The sequence below is a fragment of the Amblyomma maculatum genome, chromosome 1 (genome assembly GCF_055883805.1).
Source record: "Amblyomma maculatum isolate TAMU_Amacu chromosome 1, ASM5588380v1, whole genome shotgun sequence".
Lineage (NCBI taxonomy): Eukaryota > Metazoa > Arthropoda > Arachnida > Ixodida > Ixodidae > Amblyomma > Amblyomma maculatum.
In genome coordinates this window covers 359,449,404-359,471,074 of record NC_139344.1, presented here as the reverse complement: position 1 = coordinate 359,471,074, position 21,671 = coordinate 359,449,404, and the positions used below count along the sequence as shown (strand labels likewise).

At 43.9% G+C, this 21,671-nt stretch overlaps 1 protein-coding gene across 1 annotated transcript in view; it reads left to right on the top strand.

The window, feature by feature from the left end:
• The window catches only part of LOC146207925 (glutamate receptor ionotropic, kainate 2-like), a 168,184-nt gene that overhangs the window by 108,414 nt on the left and 38,099 nt on the right, over positions 1–21,671 (top strand). The window contains exon 8 of the mRNA XM_084577782.1: positions 8,342–8,395. Coding sequence (XP_084433908.1) covers positions 8,342–8,395 — 54 coding nt within the window. The remainder of the gene's footprint in view (positions 1–8,341; positions 8,396–21,671) is intronic.

The following is a 21,671-nucleotide window of genomic DNA, read 5'->3' as shown; positions in this document are numbered from 1 at the left end:
TTTACACGCATTCTGAAATCACCCCTTGAATCAACAACAACACCAATTTCCCGTACATGGGCCACACGAGAGATCTGACCTTCCAAAAGTGTATAATCAAACACAACTGCGTCTCGTTTCCTAGTTAGAGACAGGACGGAACTCTTCATAATATTCAACTTTAAGCGATTCAACAAACACCATTTCTCGACGTTGTTAATGTCAGCTTGCAATTGGCGGCAGTTCTCAATATCTCCAATTATTTGAAATCATCTGCGAAGAGCAAAATTTTCGAGTTCTTGACATGTAACGGCAAATCATTAACAAACACTAAAAACAGCAGCGGTCATAGACTGGAGCCTTGAGACACTCCCGAAGATTATAGAAATTCGTTGGACACACAGCCGGAAAATCGGACCATGTTACAACGGCTTCCAAGGTAGCTTTTGAGCCACCTACAGTACATGGTGCAAAGTCCGTATTTTTCAATTTCATGAGAAGTACCTGATGAGAAACCGTATCGAAAGCTTTAGTCATGTTAAAGTAGACTGCATCTACCTGACCGCGATTAAATACATGTGGGCCAGTATCATCAAAAAGCTGCATAAATTCGTTTCCACAGATCGACCTTTTAAAAAACCGTGCTGCAGAATTGAGATCTTTTGCTTGAGCCCATGAGTTCGTACTTTACCATTTCAAAAACTTTCGCAAAAGAACAAATCAATGACATAGGTCGAAAGTTGCTCACATCACAAGCACCGCCAGACTAGAATACAGGAACAACTACCGACAATTTCCAGTGACAAAGAAAAACACCAGTTCGCAACGATAAGTTGAACAAATTCGCTAAAACAGGGCCAAAAATGTAGGCGCGTTCTTTTATTACGAAGCTGGGAATTTCATCAACTCTTGTCGAAAGTTTTGGCTTTAGTTTCCGAATCGCCAAAAGACCCTAATGCTCGGTAATATTATCATTAGACAAACAGTCAGGGCTGTCTTCAAAAGTGATAATAGCAGTTGTGTTATCGTGGCGAACAAAACAAGAGCTAAAGTGATCAGCAAAAGCTTGGCACACATCTTGAAGTTTAAAACAGGTACCATCGCCCGTCTTTATCGCAGCAGCACTAACCTTATCATTTCGTTGCTAGCGCACAAAATCTCAAAAACTGTTTGGCTACTTTTTAAAGTTCTGTTCAAGAAGTTTGTGGTACTCGGCTTCATCAAGTGCAATCAGTTTTTTCACAATTTTTCTGCACAATGATTATCTTTGGTACCAATATCCGCCTTCTGATTTCACGTAGAGTTTATGATACTTGTTTTTTTTTTCTTCAAGTATTGTCTCAAATCGCGCGAAAACCAGCAAGAAAAACTATACTTCGATTTATGGCGTGGTATACATTTTTTCATTATACCCTATACAACATCTATACAACTGATGTAAGTAGCTCAACGCCTGTGTTTACATCCTCAATCTCAAGCAATTCTGACCAACCGTAGATCTTAAGATCATTGTACAGCCTAAGGTAATTGCCGTAAGCGTATCTAAATTTTTCTGGCTCCATCTAACGCACTGGACAAAAAGAACAAGGTAAACGGGCAATGATATTTGTTTATGAGAACAGAAAGATCGCGCACCGCTTGCACGTCAAAAAGAGTCATATTAGATAGAATTATCTAAAATGTTTCTAGCACAGTTCTTCATGGCATTGCTTTGATGTAAACCATGGAAATTACTAAAATTAATTAAACATTCGGCTTTTTCTCTACTTGCTGTGCAGTCACTAGTGACCACGCCAGTGAACCAATCGACCTTAGGAAGATTAATGTCCCCGTAGATGTGAACCTTGTATTTCGAAAAATCAATTTTTTCCCCCGAAATTCAAGGAATGATTGGTAAAATCGTTAAGAGCAGAATTTGGTGGAAAGTAGTAACAGGCAACTAGACAGTGCGATTTGTCAAAAGTTGGAATTTCCAACCACACACATTCTTCATATGTCTCCAGGCTTGGTCTCTTAAATGCATTTAGCACACAACGGCAGGCTATCAGAGCACCGCCCCCGTATTTAATCTGTCAGAATAGACCCTGTCGACCCTGAAGACAGCATATTCATCTGAGAAATAAGGCGCACTTGAACATGATGAGTTTAGCCACGTTTCCGTCAGGCACACATTGCCATACTCACATTCGTATGCATTCGCGAAGAGAGCTTTCCTTTTAGTTCGCAGCCCTCCCGTTTTTTGGTAATACAGCTTAATTTCCTGTGCCATTTTCGGATATAGCTAGTGCACCGTTAGGGTCATCGAAGCGTCGTAAGGACCACGGCTTTCCATAAAAAGGGCGAAATACGCAATCATCGGGCCACACTTCCGATTTGTTCACAAGTTCAAATGAATGCTCTGCCAGAGAAACGGGGAATGAGCAATATGTATCGTACTTCGTTTTCAGTTTCGTGCAAGTAACAACCTTGTCAGCTACTGTATCCGCCAAAAGTTCCTGTATGTCCGACGCTGTTGTGGTGGGGTCTAGGCAAGAAACAAATAAGCTTTTCTTCGCCGGTAGTTTGGGCGCTACTTTAATCACACACTGCTTAGCTGTACCAAACGTTGCTCGAGGCCGAGGTGTTTGACTCACCGCTTTCGACGGGCGTGGCAGATGAGTACTCCGGTCCTGAGCAGGAGGCTTCGGTGGAGGGGCCGACATTCCAGCGGGCAGATTTACTGCCACGGCTGAAGCGTAGTTGCGAGATTCCGAGCAGTCAGAATTCGAACACTCACACTGGCTGGCGGTACGAACAGATGCACTCAGGCCACTCAAAGATTCACACGGGAGCGCGTTTTCCGCACGAAGCCGTATCACCTCATCCGTTAACGCATCCATTCGACTAGCCATTTCCCGTAGCATTAAAATAACACTCGAGGAAACACTGACAGAATCTGAGTCTTGAAAAACCAGGGATGAGCGTTGCGCTTCATGGGGCGTTTTCGTGTCGCTAGTCCTGCAGATAAGCCCAGCCGCTGAAGGATCACGCCGCTTCACGCAATGAACACATTTGTACTTGCGGGCCTCGGATTCCATGACGATGTTGTGTTCCTCGGCCTGTATGTTGAAGCATTTGCAGTGAAAACGCTGTTTGCAAGACGCGCACGGCAAAAATTGCTGCCTGCCACGAATGGGCTGGGAGCAGCGCGCACATGCGTCCGCATCGGGCGCCATGATGATCTGATACGCACATGTAGGGGCACATACTGCAAACAATGTATGTTTGGATATAATAGCGCAATAATGATCGCCAATTTCATGAGTAGCACTGCTTGATATAATGCCGCCGGCTGCATGAGTGCTAGATGCTCATCGTGGTTTTTTGATCAAACCTTTCACATTTCTACTTGATGAATATCAAAACGTGAAGTAGAACGACTATTCAGTAAGAAAGCCATAAATAGGATGACGTTCGAAGAAGAATAAACTGTACTCAAAACAAACATCTTACTCCGTCATATCCTTCGCGATGCGTCCAATAGTTCGCATCCCACGGCGGTGAGTATAATACAAAAGTATCCAAGTGCCGAGTGAAGCACCTCACTCTCTTGGAACGAGCCGCGGCCTGCGCCAGGGAAGTAAAAAAAAAAAGGGGTATGAGGGGTATGACTACAAGACATAATGGTGTCTATAAATGTTGCGCTGCACTTTTAGTTAGTTTTATGATGCACTAGTGTACGCTGCCTCACTTGGGTCTACGGACCTAAAGAAGAGAGTAAGCATTCACGGAAGGATGTCGCTCGTGTTATGGGAGAAACGAATGTCCACTACATTCTCTATATAAAATGCTGAGTGATCAGTGTACTTGCAATAGCAAAATTTTGACCAAAAGAAGTCGGTCAATGTTCCTTATTTGGTCGATGGCAAAATAAGGCGGATTTTAATGCAACGGGCAGGCGGAAGATTAGCGAAGATTGAAAGGTTTTGAGAGGGCCAGGGGGAGTGTTTTACAGTCATTGTAAATTTCACAAAGGCTGAAGAAGATTCTCGTATCATTTTCTCACTTTCCCTTTCGCCATTTCAACTGTAAGGAACAAACACCAACGATGAGTATAACAGCGGAAGCGCTTCAATTCTCCATGCATCTTACATATTTTCTATTATTATCAAGCACTCTGCCACCGCAACTTATTTTTGCCTGTCGTCTCCTACTGAAGCTGACACGCTCGAGGCTACGTGTAATACAGCGAAGAATGGTGTTGACACGGGTGTATCCTGCACTCTGTTCCAGAGCGGCGCACAGCCTAACCGAGGAAGCAAGAATCGCCGAGAGGCTGCGCAAAACTGAGTTTACTCGCGAGAAGAGGCGCTCTTCCAATGGCCTTCGTAGAGTGTGCCGAAGCGTTTAATAAGCTTCAAGCTCGTTTTGGCGTCGATACCCGTTAAAGCGGAAAAACCGTCACTCCACCGTTTTCTTTTTTTCCCGTTTCCGACACTAACTCGCTATGCCTTTTTTTGCCATTTTCGGCAGTACTTCGGTACTTTGCTTTGCTCGCTGGCTGAAGTGACAGCCAAGGGGTCGTTAACGGGCACAAAGCGGCCAATATCGTGCGGAGAACCAGGGAGACGCTCGTAAAGTGCCCAGCTCCGCCAGTGCGCAGCGCTGCGCCTCCGCTTCGGAGCGACCCAATAAAGCGACCGCTTCGCCAGGGCCCTCTTTGCAAACCGCTAAGCACACTGCGTATGCGGTGCTCATGATCAGAGTAATACCATGGGAGCCCCGGCAGGAATGTGGGGAATGCATCGCATGAGATTCGATAACTAGCAACATAGTTTTCTAGGTGTGCCGCATTGAGCAAGAGTGGAAATCCCTTTCAGCTTCTCGCGGTGCCTTTCGCACTATCTTGCTGCCGATATTGTTATTTGTGAGCGCTTAAGCGAAATATAGCATTTCGATTTTTATGATCGGCACCTGTGGCAGACCTGGAACGAGTAAAGTTAGAGCACTAATGCGCCAAAACTCGCAGAACTTGGTAAACGCGACGACGGCGTAGAGACAGTACATGAGTCCTTTAGAGAACTTAAAAAGGCACATTGTGTCCAGCACTAACACCTGACAGACTCAGAACGGAGGGTTGCGCAATTGCGACCCTTTTTTCATATTAGTTAGCCTTCATTGCGTCGCTTGATTCTCGAAGCCGAATATTATCAGATACAGGTAAGGACGTGAAAGACGAATAAGCGGATGCGGCGCAGACAGGAGCGCTCGCCATAGGCCCACACCTACTATCGATAGCCGTCTCATCTTCATCAGTCATGCTGTTTCATCTCTGGCTTGACGCCCCGTAACAATATTTAACCTTAAAAAGGGAGATTAAAAATGACTTTAAGCTACGCCAAGTAAAGACAAATACTTTGCAGTGAAATAATAAAACCGAGCCCATGCTGATTGAAACATTTTGACCTGTATAATATACATTAAGTATCTGCCTTTTCTTCAAGGTTTAAAACATTTTTAAACTGTGCACCTACTCTCTGTCTGATTTTATAATAAATAGCCCAATACATGCTGCTTGTTTTGTTAACCATCCAACACTCTTCCATACTTTGTGCCCCACCGTGGTTTAGCAGTGGTTAGGGCGCTCGAATATTGTTACCGATGATGCGGGATCTCATCCTGGTCGCTTTGTCAATGGAGTCGAAAAGCAAGGCGCTCGTGTGCTCTTTATTATCAGCGCACATTAAAGAACCCCAAATGGTTGAAATTTCTCGATCTCTTTATTACGGCGCCCCTGATATGTTGAGTCGATTTGAGAATTTAAATTGAATAAACCGAACCAAACCCATCTTCCACACTTTGTACGGCTGTGATGGGAAGCCGTAACATGTAAGACACCACAGAATTTGTTCTAGCAGTGGAGAGCAGCACTGTCCAGCAGTGATCCCGAGGATCAACATAAGCTGATCGACTGGCAGCGGCCAGGGTTTTGAACAAGGAATACCGACCACTGCTTGACTCTTCACATTTCCATTACGTGAACGTTTTCAATTTGTTACTATTCAAGCAGCCAGATGCTTTTTTACATTTTATTAGATTCGTTCATAATTCATTACTAATAAAAAGAAGCTGGTTCACTAGTAGTGCATTTTAAAGCGAATTTAAACCATTTTCCCATTTAAGTATAGCAATTCCTGAAAACAGGAACCTCATAAACGAAGTCACTTAGTGTATTTTTGTACGTTGTGCCCAATCTTAAGTGCTCAGAGTTAATAATTTTGACAAATAAAGATGACGACGTTTTATGTAGCGCACCACGAGATTTAAGTGCTTTAATTTGGAATGTGAAGTTCAGGAACAATTAACTTCACATTTTAAACATGTCTTATTCGCTGAATAAATAAAAAAAAATATTGACTCTAAAAAGAAAACAATAGAGGTAAATATTCAGGAACTATTTCACGGAACTGCGTTTCAACCGCTGCACTTTCGGCTATTTCTATAGCAATTGAGTCGGAACGGGCATGTCCTCCAAAACATGCAACTTGCGTATCTTCGACTTTTGTGAGTGCTGTGTGGTATCCGAAGTAAATGTGAGATATTTGCTTCTTGATACTCTTGTGTTTCTTGAAATGAAAGAATAGATAGATGAACAAACCAAATGAACAATGAGCAGTAAAGAGAAACAGTGGCGACGATGCCCGTTTGCTGGTGCTCGGAAAGCGCCTCATGGGGAAACAAGAACTTCCGTGCTTGTTTCACGGTTTTCATATCTTTTCTCCTTTCACTGAGATACAAAAACAAGCGTTTCGAGTGGCGAGACAGCCGGCTCTGACGGGGGCTCATTTTGACGCACAAAAGAGGCGAAGAGGACAATACTGACAAGCATAACAATGGATAAAAGCGAAGGAAAAAGCGCTTCAACTGGGAAAGGTCGGAAAGCATCAATGAGAATGCAGCCCAAATGACACGAACGGCTCTGGACAGGGATTCCAGCCAAAGATCCCAGAGAGTGCCGTTACCAGATGTCGCTTGACCGCAATGCAACGACAATAGCACAAACACTCGCGCACAGGAAAATAAGAAAATTGACTTGAACTAGGACACACAAAAATGCAGCACGATATCTGCCTTTCTAAAGCAAGTCTCTAAGCTTGAGCACCTTGTGGCATATTTTTCCTCTTTGTTCCTGGCTATTTTCTTTTTTCAAAGCAGTCTTTGCAAGAATGATTCAGAGCGGTGACGGTTCCTGAATTTCCACCCATTCTTTCTGGCCTGAAGTATTTTATTTTCTAGCTATTTTTCATGTACAAAACTGTTCTTTTAACGTTTTTACTACATTTCATTCGAATCTCCGAAATATTTCAAAAACGGGGCTCTGTAAATAAAAAAAAAAACAGGTGTCCTTGAATTGTTTATTCGCATGCTTTGAGCCCGGACGTACAAAGAGGTGCTGCTTATCGATTTTTTTTTTATTCTGGACGCAATGTTGTCGCTGGACTTTGGCTACAAAATTATAAACATTGGGCACTTCCTTCATTTGAAAGGAATGCACGAGTGACTTTTTTTTATTCGAGAAGTGCACCATAAGCATGATTAGATAGCGGGATAGTGTTGAGGAAAATTGTAGTGATGTGGCAGACATTTGGAGAACTCATATTGATATCTCAAACAAAATGAGCACTGACCTTTTTGCCTATGCTACGTTGCTAGTGTGTTGTAATCACTACCAGAAATCTGTTTGCAAATGGGGAATGTATTTCGATAAATGCAAAAAACAAAAGACTGCTTCCTCTTGTTGGCTGCCCGCTCAAGCCTATCAAAGCGGCGTGAAAATAAAACCAGGATCAGTGGCCGTAATTTATTCACGGGTAGAGGTTCTCGACGATCGAAAAGTCTCACTTTTCACAAATCAACAAAATTACGACGGAATCGTCCTTGTAGCATTTTTGTTCTTAGGCGTACGTTCATCACAGTACTACCCCCGCCACAGGATTTCAGCTGATCGAATCCACCTTTCGCTTTGAATTACTTACTTGTTCTTCACCTTCAAGTGCCAGGTTTATGCCACGCGAGTGGCAGTTGCCATTCTGAACCAAACTTCGGCTAGGATAGTGTATTTACGCGAAAAACACGTACATCGGAAGCATTTTTCCCTGCACATTTTAACCAACGTTCTGGACGAACCTCTCTGGTAAAATATCAGGTGTCCTTAGGTTTGTTGCGTGGCATGTGGTGATTGAAGAATTATTTTAAGCCACACTTACGAAAAGAAAATGTTCAGCGAGATCTGCATAATTAATATGCATTTGCTGAAGCAACCCAAATGTGCTCTTTCGTGGTTGCGACATAAGTGCTCATTTTGCACCTTTCTTATTTTCAGGCTCAGGACGTGGGAATGCTTACGGAATATCACAACTACTTGACGACATCTATGGTGAGCTCTGTTTATGCTTGTTCTAATATTTTTCTAAACACATATCGGTACCTCCATGTCGGCATCGTACATTTGGCGAACTTTACGTGACATTGTGTTTTCCACGCAAGCTGTCACGCTGAAGCACCACGTAACGACACTACAAGATAGTGTAAACATTACGCTGGTTTGCAGTTAACTGTGCACACCTGTTTGCATATATTCTCCAAACACTGTATCGCGTCAGAAATATCTTACATGCTGCTGTTTTTACGGTGTGTACCCATTTATCTGTTTGTGAGTGGAAATTGTCCGTGACATAATTATGTTTCGCCTGAACGGTAAGCCACAGCATCTACGCAAGAGCCTGGGGTGCAATTTTGCAAACCATACAATCGATCAAGCTTCTGCGTGTCTGAATGTAGTGGCGGCACTAATGAAGATAATTTCGCCGCACAAATGAATGAAGCTCACTTGACAACACACTCAGACGATCCAAATTCCGTGGTCAGATCAATTCGGTGCCTGTTACATCAGCCAGCAAGATGGACGGGGTATGGTTGCAAGATTGCGGTTTGCATGCGTCTGAAATCACAGACGAATGAAAAAAAAAGCTAATTGAGATATTCGTTCCCTTGGATTAGTTTGAAGGCTGTCAAGAATGTTTCTGAGGAACTCTTTCCTTCCACAATTTTAGATTTCTCTTTTGTCGTAGTGGTCCTGTAATCAGCTGAGTGTATGAGTCGCTTGAAAATTTCATGCACAGAACAGCTGTCTCTACTGCCCCAACAATAATGCTGCTTTCACTGTGATAGAAGTCAGTGATAGAAAAAAATAAGGCAGAGTATCATAGGCGACTCTTAATTGCTGTTTATTTTTACTCGGCTAAGGCTTAGCATATTTTAGGGCGAGAGCCTTTCTAACCTCATGTCGAAAATTTCGCGTTCGCGAGGTGTGTATTCTCGCGAGATGTGTTCGCAAGGTTCCGCGAGATTCTACAAGATGTGTTCGCGAGACATCGCAATAAGTTCTGGTACGTCGAAATAACTTTCCTGATCAGGACATAGCAATAGGTTCTGACACATCGAAATAATTTCTCTCTTCAGGACGTCGCAATAGATTCTTACATGTCGGAATTAGTTGGTAACATAACACATGCTATGAAAGGATCACAACCGAGGATATATAATAAATTTGGTTCGATCCTAAATCACGTAGGCATTGATGGCACTGACATAGCGGCTACGTGCGCTGCAGAAGCTGACTACAAACTTATTGAGAAAGGATAACGTAAACACTGCCGGAAATCATAACATAAAAAAAGAATAAATCGCAGTGTATGTGGAATACTCAAGCAAAATAAAAAATTACTCATCATGAAGCCCATGTTAGGAGAATGAAAGACGTTCACACAAAAGCGGCGTTTTATAGAGAAAATGGCATGCCATCTTCATATTCGACACACACACATCTTACACATATATTCTTTCATTGATAAAACATAACAAACCTATACAATGAAATATGGCAAAGAGGTTAATCGTCAACCACATTTTATTTACAGATCAATCAATCAACCAATCAACCAATGATTTATTTCGCTAAAAAGTAGAAGGGCAATTTCAAAACAACCTACAGCTATTTAAAATGCCCTTTTTTTCTTTCACAGCAAAAGACATTTCAACCTTGGCCTTGGCGCATGATACACTAAGTTGCTTATGCACTAAAAACACAACACAACACAACTCTTCTCAATTTTCTTTTACTAAAAAATGCACGCTCGACCCAAGAACATGCATTACTGAACTATGTGTCTTGTGCCCTCAGCCCTTTCTTTTGTGGGCTATCTGTCCTTGTGATGCCCTGCCCTGTGTCCATGTAGTCCATGCCTGTTCTGGACACTTGTTTTGCTAAGTTCTGTACAACTGGCTGGCCTTCAGCGTGCAATATAGAATATCTTCTATTGCGCGAGAAATGGAGAACGGGGTTCTTTATGACTATGTTACCTCCAAGCGTTTGAATAAAAAATGTAAAGGCTATCTGTTCGATCTATCAAGAGAATCTTCGATCTTTTTATAGCCATTGTTTCATTATAACAAGGTTTCATATTTGTAATGGTATTGGAATCAAGGTTAACAACGGAGACTCGTCCGTGGAGTCTCTGGTCGGCGATCCCGTTCGTACCTCTGCTACTCTCATACACAAAATATCCGCCTTGGTGAAGAAGCTGCGGCTCAGTTAGGAGGGGCGAGCAGGACGCATGGATGCATCTTTTCCCATCCGCTTATAGGGCTCTCCCACCTCGGCCTCGCCATATGGAGCTCGCGCTAGCACTACGACTAGGGAACGGGCTCATTCCGAACCAATCTCTCGGTACCTAAATCCGGACGTGTACACAGTTCCGGCGCAACGTTTTCCGCAACTTTGCTTGGAGGTACACAGAAAGCAAGAGCGGGAAAGGAGTGGAAGTTGCAGGAGAGATACGTATGACGATAGCTGGGACGGAAACAGCATGATCAAAACAAGTCAGGAAAAGCCGAGGGGTGCCAATTACCCGGCGCTTTCCGCTACTCTGTATGCTGCCTTTATCTCCTCACCGTGCTCTGGGAAGGCGGCAGCAGGTTTAAACTATAGTTTCATACGCGGCTTGGTGAACGAAGATCGATTCGGACGTCATAGCCTGTTTATTTTTTTTTATTTCCTGCTCTGTACAGCAGCAGAGCGTTTTTTTGCTTGAAAAAATGGTGTACCGACGTGCCGGGCCAAACGGCAACAAGGGCTGAGGAACCGCGCGGTAATCTCTCGTGCTAACACGTACGCGGCGCGCTCTAATTTATCTCGCCGGCTGGATGGTGGCATTCGCCGTCGCCTCACTGCAGCGCACGCCCTCTGGTGGTGTTGACTCACCGGCTCCACTGAGGAAGCGAGTACTGCTGCTTTTCCTCGCTGGGAAGTAGTGACGATTACAGCGTTATGGCCCTACGAAAGCGAAACTAAGCCCGGCAGGCAAGGCAGAGAGAAGTAGGCAGCAGGAAGCGAACACTTTTTCGAAAACAATATTTTGGCCCATTCGCTTGAATCGTGGCAGCGCTGTGGCTGCCGCCAGAAGGCGTTCGCTGGTTGATGGGTGCCCTCCGCATGAAGTTGCGGGCGATGATGAGCGGGGCGAAATGAGTTCTGGTAGACGACCGGCAGCATTAGTAGGAAAGAGTGCGCAATTTTTCTCCGCTTACTTGCCGGCTGAAACGGATCGCACGGATCTTTGTTGCTTCGTCCACGGTTAATCTTCGCAGCTCTTTTTTCATACTCTGTCACTATATTCCTGGTGGCCGTTTCACAAACTTATAACCTTTCCTCGACATCGGCGCTCTGCTAAGTCCTCATATTGTCATGATAGAGTCTGAATAGAAAAACACTGAAGGCCCTACGCTCTGCTTTAACGTCCTCTACCACTGTACATGACCTTATGTGCTGAGCAAAAATTTTGTCTCGTAACCCACCCACCTACGCATGTGAAAGGCGTTTATGTGTCCTGAGAGCGCGTATAAAAATTCACCCACTAAACTGGTAACTATTTATTTCTTGCGCCTTTCTCTGCCCTATTGTCTTATTGCCTTATTGTAAAAAACGGGAACATTATGCCGAAAGACTTTTTCACGTGCTCTTCTAGAGGGTATAATATTTGCCTTGTTTAGAGCACTACACAAACGCTGCACGTAATCAGGGCTTCGGGTCAAGTTTATCTAGCATAGGCAGAACGAGATGGTGGTTTGTGGAGTGTAACGTCCAAACGAGATTGGTGGACCTTTGCTACATTAAAAGAAATTTGGGCGCAATTAAGCATGCACTTCGTTATACGCTTATCATGCTCTCTTAATTTTTTTTTATCTATGTTTGCACACTGAACCTTAAGGAAATAGTGGCAGGGTGCTGCATTATGCGAACAGTCCCGCCACACAGATATAAGATCCCCCGTTAACCAAGCCGTACCAACCTGCCTGTGTGGGCCTTTTGTTCCACTCATCTAAGCCCCTCCCGGAACCGGGTACGGGAGCAGACTGATGGCAGAAGACTAGTGCAGATACAGTGATTATGACCGTCTCGGAAGATGCGCTATGTTTAAGACTGCAGTTCACTGAGGGATATGGTAGTTCGATGGAAAAGGTAGTTCACTTGCATTGCCTAAACCTAGCGTGCTTGTCAAAGAATATAAGGTACAAAAGTTTATCGCCATCTCGCCCTAAATATCAGGTTAACGCAAATCAGCCTCCAACTACCACCCTATATCCTTAAGCAGTGTCCCATCGAAACTTCTCTAGTACATTATATCTACGAACCTAAAGGCAGATCTAAAACGTAACAATTTCTCTTAGTCTCACCAGCACGGTTTCAGGATGCACCTATCTAGTGAAACAGACCTTTTTGAGTTCCTATTTGACTTAATGGAATCGATGGATGATAGCCTCCAAATAGATGCTATATTCCTCGATTAGTGGAAAGTGTTTGACCGCGTCCAGTACAAAAATGTGCTTCAAAAGCTTTCATTTTTGGCGTCCACCTAACACCATCACCATGGGTAACATACATTGAAAACATTTGTGCTGAATCCTCACACGCACTCGATTACCTACGACGTAAATTGAAGGCCACTTCCCTTTAAATTCCTCGTACAGCCTGCTTAGGCTCAATTGAATGTTCATTGTTCATTTATTTATATGTTACTGCACTGCAATATAGAATGCAAGGATTACACCCATGAAGCCCTGTCACTGTCGCCAGGATTGCTGGAGCCCTCTTAAGCTGTTACTGAGCAGCTTATTCCCCCCTTCTCCCGCATTCTCGCCATGCATTTGTTTATATTGTTGCATGATGGCATATGGCAAGCGATGGAACACGGTGACACAACAGAAACAGAGCGACGCGATTGCATGATGATGAAATATGCTTTGAATGCCCAGCGGGCTAACGTGAGCACTCCGCCCAGCGCCACCGCCCACTTCGTCGTCTTCGTAGCATTACCCGGGGCCACCGAGCGATCGTCGCGATCGATTGCTTGTAGTCTAATGAATGATGGGACAAATGAACACAGGCGGAGAACTCGGAGATGAAATGATTGGCACCACACCGAATGCGAAGATGGGAACAATGCTTGCCCCGGAGCGTCAGGTCCAATGTTCACCGTTTGCCGAAGGCCAAGGCTCATGGACACGCCGAACGGCTTGGGCGGGGGTGCTGTCTTCGCTCGAGTGGTCGTGAGGTCGCTTCGTCGTGGGGTAGGTCGGGTCAGCTTTGGGCTCTTCCTGGTCGTCGTGTGTTGTGGTGAGGGCAGGGGACGGGGCTAGGGAGAGCGGCTGGTCGGATTGAGCAGAAAGGGCTGGGGCAGAGCTGTGCAGCGTTTTCCACGGGCTTTCGGCCGATGGACCTGGCGTACTGTTGGCGTCGACGGGGCAAGGCGAGGATGGGGATGAACCACACCTCCAACCAAAAGTTGCGTGGTGGCATATTGCAAGCGATGGAACATGGCGACACAACAAAAACAGGGCGACGTGATTTATGATGATGAAATATGTTTTTAATGGCCAGCGGGCCTAGTGCGAGCACTCCACCCCGCGGCACTGCCCGCTTCGTCGTTTTGGTAACAATATGGTGAAGAATAAATTGTACGGATAGATAGATTGAAACAAAAAAAAATCGCATACACGGCTTTCATTCGCCTAAATAAGAATGCGCGTCTTCAATTTTCCGCCTATCCCATGCTTATCTTGCCGCTGACCTTAACGGCACACAGAATCGCGCCATCCGATTAATATTTACTATTCAAGAAAAAACAGTATTACAGCACTGAAACAGCCCGTCTCCATTCCATCGCTTATTTCACGCTGCATAATATCTCGCCTATATCATTTCTATTATCAGTTAGCACCTCCCCTACCCCCCAGTTATTTCAGTTAGCACCTCCCCTACCCCCCCCCCCCCCCTCACACACACACAAACACAAACAGAAACACAATACATTTAGCAGCCTGAACCATAATTATAACTTCGTCCACATCAACGGTCGCACATTAGCCCTCTATTTTCTTTTTCCCGCATACAATGGCACTGCGGAATGCCCTGCCCAACACCATTGTATTATGCCCTGATCAAAAAATCATTCCGGGAAAACTAAACGGCCATTTTTCGTGATGGCAATCATTTCAGTCATATGTCGTATTTTATACGGTCAATAGGCTTTGCTGCTGTTTTTTGATGTCATGCCTTTTATCATGCGTTTACTCATGTGTTCATTACTTTTTTCCTCTTTCATATTACTAAAGTTTGTATACTTCTGCGCCACTTACCTGCTGTATATTGTTATACTTTCTTATTGTTTACGTTTGCACAAGTATTTTTTCTCTCTATTGTGGTGTCCTTGTTATTGTTGGCACAGAATTTTGAGTTTGCTCCCCCTTATGTAACGCCCTGGGGCATTTAGGAGAAAACCAAATTAAATAAATTCAAAAAAACGTCACGCACAAACAACTTATATAAATGCCGCCTGTCCACTTGCAACATCCTACTTTTTTGACCAATCTGAATTTTCTCTACACTGCACCATCGCCACCGGTTTTGTCGCTGAACGGCAGTCACAATAACAATGCGATAAAATTTGGGGCACGTCGACGGAGGATGGGGGCTGTCGAATGATTCGAGGGTTAATAACGAAACGCCACGATGACTTTATTCTGCGCCATTGACTGGCCGTGGTTCTCAGAACAGATGAGCACAAAATATTTCCGGATGTGAAAAGGCCGAAGAAGAGACGGCACGCGGACAATTCGAGCAGCATGCAACAGCTTCGACTTAATTTGACCAGCCAGAGATTATTGTGGTTTGGTGCCAGCACACTTTAGTACAGCCGCAGGTCTGTTTTTTTTTTTTTTACCTTTCAAAACCTACTATTATAATTTAAACGTTTGTCTTGCTAATATACTTTTTTTTTTAATCTCTGGCTACAAATCTCACAGTGTTCACTTGCTGCGTGCGTTATAATTTCTCCTTTTTATTTCGGTATTTTTGTTTTCTTCTCTCTTTTCTAGCAATCATTTTATTTTGGAGATGTAACTATACATCTAAAGAAATATCTCTGCGCTACAATTCCTCGTCGATCCCCTTGTGTGGGTACCTGCCATCATTTCAGAGGCCAATAACGAAGTGTCTGCCTTGTCATGCTTACACCCACATCTTTTGAAAAAGCGATGCGAAATTTTTGAAAGCAGATAAGCCAGAGCGTAAGTTCGCCAGAAAATGTCCCTCGGTAGGTATGTACATCTAAGTATGTAATTACGATATGTTGCAACGCCCACCAGCCGGACCTCTAACCCGAAATGACTTTGTTTAGCATCCAGACAATGATGAAACGCTATTCTGTGATGCGGTTGTCGTGTCCTTTGTGCAGAGTCTTTCTCCAGACATCATTGCATTTTCCTCATAGCCTATTTTACGTTGGGCGAGCGCAGCTGTCACTCCGGCACCGCTCTCTTTAGTGTGCACTTCACTTGATATGCTGCGGTCAAACGGGCGAAATGATTTGGAGATTCGCCGCCACCGCATGCTCGAGACAGGGGTCAGGCATCAGCACCACCATCTTCCGTACAGAAGCGATTTTCTGCAGAAGCACACTGAAAAAAATTCAAGACCACGCGGCAAGGTTCATCTTGGGATTATTCGGAAGAAAGGACAGCGAAAGTTCCATGAAAGATGAACTCAACCGGAAACTCCTTGCCTCCCGCCGAAGAAAATTAAAGCTTAAATGGTTGTTTATGATTTACCATAATAAAATCGGTATTAACAAAGACGCCTATTTCAAGGAGCCATACTATGTCTCTAGGCGCATTGACCACAATTTTGAATTTCTGGAATCATGCCCGGATTGGCACCTGCATAAATCCTTTTTTGGTACATCTAATAGAGAGTGGAATCGCTTAAGTGAAATGCAACTGTGCTGTGTGATTGAAAATGTCTCGTTTTTTCTCGGCTGTAACCCCCCTTCTATAATGCCCTCAAGAGCTGCTGGGTGATCTCTGAATAAATAAAAATTAATAAATGAAGATTAGCTTCGCCCCCCTCCCTGCTAGCCTGCATTACTTTCTGCTGAAGGATCCGAAATATTTTGCCTAAAATATTTGGTACCGAAGTACTGGTAAAGGCGATGACTAAGAACATTTTCATTCAGACCAATTGGTCACAATTCATAACGCCGGACGATGAGCCCACATGCTTAACTGCTCTTCTGTCTCTTTGTGCGTTGCGCATTGTAGTCTTCATCAGCCTCCATCTATACGAAACAGATCCAGAACAAACTTTTTAAGGCTTCTGGCTGATGCTTGGATACCGTACCAATAAATGTACACAACGTATGGACAAAAAATAAAGCCCGCCTTTAAGTGTGTGACGCGAGAGCCTATGCTGTCACCCATAAATTATTTAACCATCGTATTAGCATGCTTTGGGAGCCAAGGGGCAACGTGGATGCAAGAGTCCTAACAGGCTGATTCTGACATCACCCTCCCATATGATAAGTGGTGCCCTAGTTGGCAGCTATTAGCTACGCTCACTTAGTAGCTACCATATGAACGGTATACCGCCTTCCAGTGCAATTATCGTAATTTTTCGCTCACTACGCAACGCCAACGCTCGGCTTAACTGGGCTAAACTTTGATGTTGACGACCTTTAATTTAGCAATACAATATTGTCGTCTGAATGAAAACAAACGATTTATTAATTTATGTAATCTCATAATTATCATGCTCTGTTACGAATACCATGTCCGCATTGCTGTGAAACCTTCCTGCACAGATCACATAGATTTATCTCACATGATTATAAAATACCAGTTTTTAAATGATTAGCAAAATAAGCATCTAAATATGAGAGAGCTATTACTGCACGGCCGCCGTGAGAGGGTGCAATTATTCCAGGGCCTCTGAGAAAGTTGCTGTATGCTTCGATCCCGTTTCTAAAGAGGCTTTGATATTCTACTTCCCATTGGACAGGGTTTTTAGCATAGCAGTGAGAAAACATCTCTTGAGATGGGCCATCAACGACACTAATATATTAGGGAACATAATGAAGCTTCTTCTTGTTCTCCCCTTCCCTCTCTCATTTATAGCTTTCATAACATCTGTGTAAGTAGGGTCAGCGGAGGGTGTGGTTTTCAAAACAAAACGTCACAATGTATACATCTCTACATTGTTCTCCAATTGTGATTTATAATTTTGTAGATGAAAGCAGCGAAGTGGATTGGCTGATTCCCCTTTAGTGAAGATTGTGCAGAACAACCGCGCTGAAAAAGTCCGCCTAGGGAGCAGGAATGGAGGGAATTTCTGTGCTGCTCCCTCTTCACTGTCTGGAATAAAACAGGTATTCAAAGGAACACAAGAGTAAGTCAAGCGATGAACGAAGAAAATGTGCAGCAGAGCACTCATCTCTACTGAGTAAGGGCTACATATTCCAGTCGCTTCGTTTTGGACAAACCCTTCCGAAACGAAGCGTCTAGGGAGCACCTGCAGCAGCGCCTGCATTATGCATACCGCTAGAATGAGGATGCAAGAGAAAGCAGCCGGCGATATTTCTCCGTTTCATTTCCTGCAGGCCTTATTTTGTGGCTATCTCTGTTCCCTGCGAAGCTAGTTTACAGCGTTGTTACGCCAGTCTCATCGCTTGTTCATTTCATGTTGCTTTTGATGATCATGTCATTCGGCGGGAAAGAAGAGGCAAAGTGGCTAAGAGGCTGCATTCAAGGCCAGAGGTTTTTTTCTTACTTTACCCACCAGGCTCCTCCCACTTAACTCCAAGCTGTGCACTAACGTGATGGAAGTTTAGCAAGAAGAAATGAGGCGCTGAATAGAGGAAAAAGAGCACTAGTGAAATTGATATAAGACCACTGCTTGATAGAAAAACATGCCATAGTACTGGTATGAGACTGACAATAGTGTTTTGCGAAGATGCACCATTGTGTGCGTGTTGGAGGGATAGTGTGAACGTGATCGAAAACGAATGCCTCCATGAAGAGGTTATTTGCTTCGCGATTTCAAACAGAGAAGCTTGAAGATGGTGCCGTGTGTGGGAGGAAATACGGTCAAAAAACCGCCGCATAAGGACCGCCACCATCCGCGCATTGCTTTGTTGCATGGGAGCGTTGACGTGAGAGGTACGAGTTGATCGAGAAAACTTTGTGATGATAGAAATGTGCGACAGCTTCATCAATCTGTTGGGAACGCAAGCGCCTACGCTTTCTACATCGTCAAACTGAAATAAAGAAAACGTTCGAAATGAAAGCGTCGGTGTCTGTATTCTTGAAATTCTAGTAAAGTTTTAGCAACGGTAGCCCTTCTTTCAGGAGGGTAACAAAAGCGCATAATCTAAACATAGAGACCAGAAAAAAAATATAACATCTTTCTTCAGTTCGCGAAGCGAACTGCAGAAGCGTGCTACACGACCAGTTTAGGCCTGCGGCTGGTGAGCGCGATAAAAGCAAGTGCAAAGGATGCCCTGATTTCCATTTCAAGGACGGCTCTGCTGCAGCACTCTGTTTCTATAGAAGGTGGGAGAAAGATGCAAAAAACTTGCGTTCCAAAGCGGAGCAGAGGAACGCCGTAAAGAAGAAAAAGAAACATCGGCCGCATGCGGATTGCTTTATTGGCTTTCTCCCTCACGCTGGGCTTAAGATTAAAGAAAGCAGGCGTATAAAACTAGGGCAAAGATGCTTCGTGGAATGCTGTTTGCTTGTCCTTCCAGCAATTTCGCTTGTTTTGTTTTCTTGTTTTTGTCGAAGCTGGAATGGCACTGGCGCAGTACCCGCCTAAAAGTGGGCGAAACTTCGTTTTGTTTTCAACTGAGCAAAATGAAAGGCCGAAAAAGGCGCCCATTCGAGAAATTGAGTTTCGGGAATATTAAGTTCGGGGCCAAAACACGTATTTCAGCTATGGCTTAACGACAAACACCTGTTTTCGTGGAGAAAATATTTCTTGCTTTAAAAACAAAGCATAACACTTTGTACATAAATGGGTACTGTAGAAATTTTTATAGTGTGCACAGTTTTAAATTGTTCCGCGACGTCAAATTCACATTTCTAACGCGCACTGTTTAGCTGGCGTGTTTTGGGGCGCAATATGTAAACCTACTCCGTGTGCGTAATGCAGCGTAATCTACCTTACTACCAAAGGTTCAAAACCCATATTAATTATTAGACGAGACTTTGAAGTAACTTTGTTAACGTACAGCATAACACCATAGCAACAGGTAACCGAAAAAATAAAGAATGTAATAGCAGAGAAGATTATAGTCCAAGAATTCTCGTGGTAAGTGAATGCCGAATTTTGTATGTATCACCGCAGTCGATCACGAGGCGTCTTTTACCGCCCACCCTTGCGCAGTGCATTGCATGTCTTCGCCGTAATCGACTCCCAAGTGAAAATACTAACTGGTCCATCTGGTTTAAGGAACAAATTTCCAGTTCATCCCAGTTAATTCGCAGTTTGATAACAATAGATCCCCAACTGGATTTCAACTGAGATCAACTGCAAATTGGTTCCTTAAACCAGTTAGGCCAGTTAAGAGTTTCACCTGGGATTTCATCCTTGCACAATAGATTCAAACAATCCGCTGTCGTTTTGGCCTCTTAATTAATATGCATTAAAATAGAGGGGCCGTTCGATTAATGGTCATGGCCAGCCCCGAACATTTCGATGGGAAACACTATGACTGAACATTTCGAAAATTCTTATTTGAAAATCTAGTTGGCCTACTTTCAAAAGCAACTTGACAAGCCCTCAACATACATTGACCTACCTGCGAAAAATCGTGAGGCCTTTGCGAAAATTAAGAAAGAAAATATCTGAAATGTGAAATGGACATATGGTATTTGAAAATATTCGCACAACACGTTCCTTGGGGGACTCAGGAAATGTCTTGCCATTTTCATGAATTTAAATCATCCTAACATGAAATAAATTTAAATTCTCTTTGCTGAAAAAAAGGTTTTAAACAACTAAGGTTTTAATATTTACTGTGGAAATTGTTGCCTCTGTGTTTTAAGATGCGTGTAAATCATAATGGTAGGAAAACATTTTTATTTAAGGGTCGGTAATGCCGTTCGTCTGGGTCACCAAGGGCAAAGCACATGAACTAGCGCGTGAGCCCGGCACGTTGGGGAGAGGGGGGCTCAAAATTCGGGTATTGAATTGCAATGTCAAGGGAGAAAACGTGGTTACTCTGTTCTAAATTAAAGCAGGGTTCAGGACAATTCAGACACGCAGCAGAGTGTATGATATGGTAGAGCAGTTGTTATCAGGCGTGGAGGTGTTGGGACCCCTTGTGGACCAGTGGAAGTGGTGAGAGACCCCTTAAAGCAAGAAGGGGGGGGGGGGGGAGAATCTAGTGCGGACTGTTGCCGTTATTCCGAGAAAAATGCGCGAAATCGGGTTTGAGTGAAGTGTACACTGACCTCTATGAACGCGTACTTGTACTTGATAAGCCAGCACGCCACGGCCTATAAAGCACGTGGGCCAGAGGCAAAGCGTCAGCGCTTGTATGGATGCCTCTAGAAGGCATTCATACGCACTTCGTTTTCGTCTGACATCCTTGACGCTTTGTATTTGGGTCCCGTCCAGCAGTGCATCCAGTCTCGAGTTTCACTGATGCAGGCATTAAAATACGCCTTATACGCTGTCTATCTATTTCTCTCTCTAGCGCGCGAGCTCTTAGTTTCCGCACTCATTGCGTTTCTTTTGCTTTGCGAAGCTAAAGTCCGCATTGAAACTTTGTGCTCTTAACTCTGCAAAATTTGTCTAGCTGTGTAAAAAATATTTCGCCACCTTTCTTTTTTGCTTGTGGGGGCGGATTTCGCGAACCCCCGAAAACCGCTTCGCAGACCACTTGAGGTTTGCGGACGCCCATTTGAGAAATTCTGCAATAAATAAATGATCGGGAAGAAGTAAGGATTGTATTTAAATTTAAGCATCGAAGAATGCGCAATTGCATCGTAGTGAGGAATTTGTCCTGAACAGGAAGTGTACGAGGAGTTTCTCTAATGTTCTCAGTGATTTATTTATTTTTTCTTGTAGTGAAGATTTGCGTCCCACGTGGGTGGATAAGGCCAGAGAATCCCTGGCGTCTGGTGCTGTCGTTCGCAGGCGAGGTGGTGCTCTACCTCATTGCCTAGAAATCCAGCGTGACCAGGAATTCACCTTAGTGTTACGTCGTGGGTCATTGGTCAGACAAATATTAGGCAGGCGTCAACTGCCATACACATTT